Source organism: Mus caroli, chromosome 3 (genome assembly GCF_900094665.2).
Source record: "Mus caroli chromosome 3, CAROLI_EIJ_v1.1, whole genome shotgun sequence".
Classification (NCBI taxonomy): domain Eukaryota; kingdom Metazoa; phylum Chordata; class Mammalia; order Rodentia; family Muridae; genus Mus; species Mus caroli.
In genome coordinates, this window is record NC_034572.1 from 92218541 (window position 1) to 92225682 (window position 7142).

At 46.1% G+C, this 7142-nt stretch overlaps 1 protein-coding gene across 1 annotated transcript; it reads left to right on the plus strand.

The window, feature by feature from the left end:
- The first annotated feature begins 2050 nt into the window (after positions 1-2050).
- Adam30 (ADAM metallopeptidase domain 30) lies at positions 2051-5539 on the plus strand. The gene has a single exon (XM_021158248.1). It carries the CDS (start codon positions 2279-2281, stop codon positions 4475-4477), a length of 2199 nt encoding a protein of 732 aa, XP_021013907.1. The 5' UTR covers positions 2051-2278; the 3' UTR covers positions 4478-5539.
- The last annotated feature ends 1603 nt before the right edge of the window (positions 5540-7142 follow it).

The following is a 7142-nucleotide window of genomic DNA, read 5'->3' on the forward strand; positions in this document are numbered from 1 at the left end:
TCTTGCCTGAACCAGCTCACACGGTTACCGTAGCCTTCATTTGGCTGAATTCAGCATTCCTGGAACCCTGCTTAGCTCCCCTTCAACCTGCCCTTCCTTTTCCAAACTCATTCCTCAGCCCACCTCCAAGCCTCTTCTTTTAGCGTGACCATACACCCTAGGTTTTCTGGGGTCTCTTATTTGGTCTCCCTGTCTGCTTTCCCTTACACAGTTCCATGGAGGAATATGATGGGATGCTCTGCTGATGTGAGGCTCTGCTGATGGTGCTGGGATGGACCTAGCCCATGCTATGTTACCTTAGGATGTCCACATACCTGACCACATTTAAAATTCTATCTGGGGGGCTGGTGAGATGGCTCAGTGGGTAAGAGCACCCGACTGCTCTTCTGAAGGTCAGGAGTTCAAATCCCAGCAACCACATGGTGGCTCACAACCATCCGTAATGAGATCTGACTCCCTCTTCTGGAGTGTCTGAGGACAGCTACAGTGTACTTACATTAAATAAATAAATAAATAAATAAATAAATAAATAAATAAATAAATATTCTATCTGGGAAGGGGAATATTATTTGAATGTAGACACATAAAGTGAATTAGAAAAAAAAAGTTAAGATGAAAAAGAAATTCTGTCTTTTCAGGTGACTAGCTCTCTCTCTCTCACACACACACATACACACACCCCAAAACAAAGAACCAAAACTTCACAACTGGCCAAAGTGCAGAGTAAGAGTCTATGGAGTGCTCAGCCACAGAGGCATCTGTCACACCCTACACCACCCTACAGGTCTCAGGGGCCATCTAGGAAGAAAGGGTGAAAAGACTGTAGGAGCCAGATGCGGAGGGGGACCAAAGGAAACAGCATCCTCTAGGCATGATGGGATCTCCACAATTATGAGAGCAGAGCAGCTGCGGCTGCCTGCACAAGACCAAGGCAGTTAACGTTCCAGCCTGGAGGGTGGAAGGGCTGGCAAGCTGCCACCTCTGAGTATGGCGACAGCCTTTTCAATGCTCATGTCTTTCATTCAGGGAAAGTCCTTTGAGGCCTTCACCCCTCCATAAGGGCTGTGCTTTTCTCTCATCCTCCTCCCCTCCCTTTCCTTCTCAGCCCAGAGTCATGCCTTCTGCTACACATTTTTCTTCACCATTGCTTCGTCATCTGTCACCTGTGCATAGTCATACTACAGTTATATTCACCATGTACCTTTCTCAGAATATCCCTGGATTTCTCCCGACCCCAACAAGTGCTTACTGAGCATGGCAACACTATCATGAAAATTCTTGACCTGCAGCAAAAGAGGCAAAACCATCGTTTTCTAGTTTGGCCATAGAACTCTGAAAAGCCAGCAGTTGGAACCCTGGGGCAGAGGGTGGGATGTGGAATCTGGGACTGTCTGACGTGTCTTCAGCTTCTTGGAGGGACCCACCAGAAAATGGGGCACACTTACTAGTGAGGTGTGGGAGGTGCTATCAAATGTGGGAGTTTTATGTTTTGTTTTGTTTTTGTTTTGTTTTGGTGGTGATGGTGCTTTTGTTGTTGTTTGTTTGAAACAGAGTTTCTCTGTGTAGTCCTGGAACTCACTCTGGAGACCAGCCTGGCCTCGAACTCACAGAGATCCCACTGCCTGTGCCACTCAGAGTTCCGGGATTAAAGGCATGTTCCACAACCAACGGGCAAAACATGTGAATTTTTTTTTCTGTTCTCCTGTAGACAGGCTCCATAGTAAGTTGTCTTCTGAGCCAATTTCCCTATTCTTTCTCCATTTCGGACACTACAACCACCCCTCTGCATCCCACATATTCAGAACATGCTGTGGCGCGCTCTTTATCGTGCTTGTCTCCCTCTATTTTTTTTTTTTTCCAAGACAGGGTTTCTCTGTATAGCTCTGGCTGTCCTGGAATTCACTCTGTAGACCAGGCTGGCCTTGAACTCAGAAATCCGCCTGCCTCTGCCTCCTAAATGCTGGGATTAAAGGCGAGCGCCACAGCGGTCTCCCTCTATTCTTAAGCGCGAGCTTAATTCACTGCCGGGTTAGGGGTTGGGGGTGGGGGAGGAAAACGGAACTGGATGCGTTAGGTAAGGGGCGTGCCTGGGGAAACCCGCCATCTAGGCCCTGAGAATCCCGTTTTCCCAGGAAAGCCTGCCAGGGGAGCAGTGCCCCTGGGGCTCCTGCATTTATAGAGGAGTCCCATGGAAATCTGATGCACAAACCAGAGGCTGGAGTTGCTCCTGCAACTCCTGGGTCCAGGACAAACCAAGCGGGGATAAATAGAACAGATCATGAGGTCAGTGTGGGCTTTCCTGCCCCAGCACCACTGGCTGTTTCTGACGATGCTCTTTCTTGAGGCTGTAGGCGAAGAAGACCTACTATTTGACCCCGACTGGGGCTTTGACTCATATGAAATCACCATTCCCAAAGTAATAAGCTTTAGGAAAGGGGCGCAGGGTGTAGACAGTTCTTTGTCATACCTCTTACAGATAGAAGGCAAGGCGCGTGTTGTTCACCTGCGGCCCAAGAAGTTACTGTTGCCAAGACATCTGCCAGTTTTCTCCTTCACCCAAGAGGGCAGTCTGATAGAGGATTATCCGCATATACCAGACCAGTGTAATTACGTGGGCTCCGTGGAAGGCTCTCAGGAATCCGAATCTACTCTGAGTACATGCATGGGAGGTCTGCGAGGCGTACTGAACATTGACTCCAGATACTACCAAATCGAGCCCCTCAGGGCCTCTTCCAGTTTTGAACATGTGGTGTATCTAGTAACTGAGGACAACGTTAACAATGAGACTTGTGGTGTGGTTGATGAAGAAACGGGTGGGCAAACAGCTGAGGAAGAGGAGATGGCTAGGATAAGTAACTTTCATCAGTCCTACAAGCACCAAAGGTACCTGGAACTGGTCATGGTCTTTGACCTGAATAGATTTGTGTTTGCCCGTGGCAATTTGTCTAGGATGGTGGATGACGCCATTCTTTTGGCTTCAATTGCAGACACCTACTTTCAGGATGTCAGCTTGAAGATTCAACTGAAAGCACTTGAAGTCTGGACATATTATAATAGAATACGTCTTTATTATCCCAGTTTATCTGAAGTCTTAGGTCAATTTGTGCATTACAAAAGAAACTCAATGCATCACCGGCTCCCCGCAGACTGGTTCCATCTATATATTGCGAGAAGATATATAGATGCAAATGCATGGTCCTGGGGACGAGCCTGTGAAGAATTCCATGCTGGATCAGCAAGCAGCTTCCTCAATGTTAATATCCTTGGGCCTGCTACTTGGACTGCTCATGAATTGGGCCATTGTGTGGGGATGCTACACGATGAGGAATTCTGTCAGTGCAGAGGTAGGAAGAGCTGCATCATGGGGACAGGACGTACAGGGTTTAGTAACTGTAGTTACCATCAGTATTTTTTACACGCATCTTATAAAATGTCCTATTGTCTATCTGACTTCCCAAAGCTACATATAGTAGAGAGGTGTGGAAATAAAATTGTGGAAAACAAAGAGGAATGTGACTGTGGTTCCAAAGAAGACTGCAAAGAAGACCTGTGCTGTGGGCCGGACTGTAAATGGAAAGAAGGTGTCAACTGTTCCTCTGGGCTTTGCTGTCATAAGTGTAACTTCCTTCCATCAGGATATGTGTGTCGGAAGGAAGTGAACGAATGTGATCTCGCAGAGTACTGTGATGGGACCTCAGGTTTCTGTCCAGATGACTCTTACAAGCAGGATGGAACTCCATGCAGAAACGGAGGCTTTTGTTTCAGTAAGGGATGCAGATCCAGGTACCTGCAGTGCCAGTCTATCTTTGGGCGTAAAGCCAAGGAGGCCCCTCACCAGTGTTACGAAGCAGTGAACATGTTAGGTGACCAGTCTGGGAACTGTGGCATTGTAAATGCTACCCGATATACAAGGTGTCATAGAGGCAACGCAATCTGTGGCAGGCTACAGTGTATCAATGTTAAAGCCCTCTCCAAATTTCCAGATCACACCATTATACTGTCCACTTATCTGAGGAGAGATAATCTCATTTGCTGGGGCACAAGCTATCATGGAACCATGATACCCCATGGGGTACCTGACATAGGTGACATTAGTGATGGCACCTCCTGTGGTCATAATCAGGTGTGTCTTAACAGGACTTGTGTTGACTACACCAACCTGAAGTTTGACTGTTTACCTGACAAGTGCAATAGCCGAGGTGTTTGCAACAATAGAAGGAATTGCCATTGCTCATATGGCTGGGAACCCCCATTCTGTGCAGAGGTAGGATACGGTGGGAGCCTTGACAGTGGGCCTCCTGGACCCAGGACAGAAGTACTTTCAACGACTAGCGCTCTGTACATGTTGCGTACTATCTTATTCCTCATCTCCATGATCGTTGTGTGTTTGGGGCAGCTGATAAGAAATCTGTTTCGTAATCGCCGCCGTAATCTCCAGCAAAAAAATCCAGCTGAGACTCGGGGGAAGAAGAGGTGAGAGGGAGCGACTGGTAGGCGAGGAGGGAGAGGGAATTGTGATCAGGATGCAAAGTAAATACACGAATGAATGAATGAAAAATAATCCCTTTGTTTTGTATTCACACTGGGGTGACTTTGGCACTTGGAGTGGCATTTTTGTATCCATGGCTCATGTTAAAGTCCTACTATCTGCAATATATTGTAGTGGGACTTTCTGGATCCTCCAGTTAAATGATGACGCTGAGACTTATTAATTTGTTTGATAACTTAGGTCTTTAGCTGGGCAGACTCAGAACTATTGACTATCCTAGCCCACGACCTGCCACGTGCCTAGTTACCTCTCTGCGTCTGCTCACATCCGGCCACCTCTGTGTCCCGCTGGTGAATCCCTGCTTCTAATGGTTTTCTCCCAGAGACCCTAACTCAGTTCATAGGCTCTGCCTTCCTCTTTCTGCCTAGCTGTTGTCCACCAGTTCTTTATTAAGCCAATGGACAAGCGAGGAAGGTGACTGTTTATGAAGTATAAGGCAGGTGAGAAGCCATAAGAATAACAGTTCTCAGCTCTCTGCTGGTACAGCAGTCAGTGGTTGGATATACAGAGACAACCTTCACACAGTGCACCCCAGCAATCTATAGATCTTGCTTGGGATCCTTATTTAAGTATTTGATCAATGCTATATAGCTGGGTCACAACAATAATTTGAGATTCCCCTACTTATCACTGATGCAATTCCTCGGCTTCCTTCTCAAAAACAAAATTATAAAAACTCCCCAGGAGCAGAGTGTGGTTAAATCTGTACTGTAAATTCCTTCCTAATATTAGTGTAATTTACTTACATTATATTTACTTAAGCATTAAAATATAAAACATGATTCAAATGTAAAAAAAAAAAAAGCAAAACCAAAAATAAAACAAAACAAAAATAGCCAAGACTCTATCTAAAGCAAAGAAGGTCAGGTCATAAATGTGACCAGCAATCCTGTCATCTAACAAGTTCACCATTTATTCAAATGACTCTTCATTATTTTCCCGTACAAATTTCCCATACATTTCAAATCAGCAAAAATAAACTATATTATTGTTTGGATACAAAACAGTGCAACTTCTCCACAGGATTCGTTTTCCCTTCAATTTGGGATCAAGCGTTGCATTACCTGAAAAGATGGCTAATGGTCTGAGTGCAGTCCCTGTCAGAGGACAGCTGTGGTGTTCAGAGTACAGCCCTTAGCATCCTGATGAGGGAAGCTCATTTCTCCCCTGTGTATCTTTCAGCTTCTTTGGTGCTAGTATCTGCACCTGTGTGCCTGCTGCATGCACCTGTGCACCTGCTGCAGGATATACTTGGTGATAACACACTTTATAAGTTAGAAGAACAAACAAACACAAGTTAGAAGGGTTGATCCCTTCAGTGAGACTTCCTGTCATGTCTCTTCTGGTGGGTACAGACAATTCTGTCTGTCCCTGTGTGTTTCAGATGAGGTGAGCACGGATAGGCCCACTATCCTAAACAATCATAACACCTGTATTCTGTATAGTCTATAGATGTCAGCCCTCAGCAGTCTCTTAACATGGCTGCTAACAAAAAAAATAATGTTTGCTGCATGGTTTGGGCTACTTTTGTTTTGTGTATCAACTTGACAGAAGCTGAAGCTCTCTGTGAAGAGGGAACCTCTGTTGAGAAAATGTCTCAGCCAGATTGGCCTGTCCGTAAGTCTGGGGAATCATTTTCTTGATTCATGCTTGCCGTGGAAGGACCCAGCCCAGTGTGGGTGGTGCCACCCCTGGGCAGGTGGTCCTGGGTGCTTTAAAAACACAAACGGAGCAAGTCCTGAGGAGGAAGCCAGTAAGCAGCACTCCTCCATGCTCTTTCAGGTTCCTCTCTTGCCTTGTTTTCCCTTTGGGATAGACTGTAAAGTGTAAGTTGAAATAAATCCTCTCCTTCCCAAATTGCTTTTGGTCATGATATGGTGTTTCTCACAGCAACAGAAACCTAACTAGGACAGTGCGTCTGTTTCACAGGTAGGTCAGGTGATTGTTGCACCCCTAAGTACAACTAGAGACTGAAGAATGCCTTTTACCCCACTCCCCACCTCCCAACCCACCCCCACTATCCCTCAAGCCTCTAATCTTTCCCCTGTGCACAGTGCTGCCACTCCAAGAGAAGAGGAAAACTAATTTCCCAGGAGTCATTGCCACATCTATGTCCAGGGAGAGGATCGTCCCACTTCCATACTTGGACCAGCCCCGGTTGTTGCATCCTGCTCAAAGCTGGATCTTCCCACTGTTCCTGTCGGCAGCACCGCAGCCTTCTACACCCTGCCCCAGCTGTGCCTTAACTGCACCCAGCAAGACTCTCTTCATCTTACACAAGCAATACTGTATATCCAATAAACCACGCCCCATTTTTTTCTCCCTCCCCCCCGCCCCAATAGTCTGCTTTCAGTCTGTGAGACTTAGTGAGCTAGATCCCTCATAGAAGTACATTTATGTGGTATTTTTCTTTTTTGTGGCTGGTATCTGTATTGTACTATGTTGGTATGAGAGAAACCCTGACATGGCCACATAATTTGCTATCCAAATGCTCTTGGCTTATAGGCATGAAAGACATTTTCCTAATTGCTTTGTAACTCAGTTGCTGCCAGTTGCAGAAATGTGCCCCAGTCCCTGGACCATTTCTAGCAAA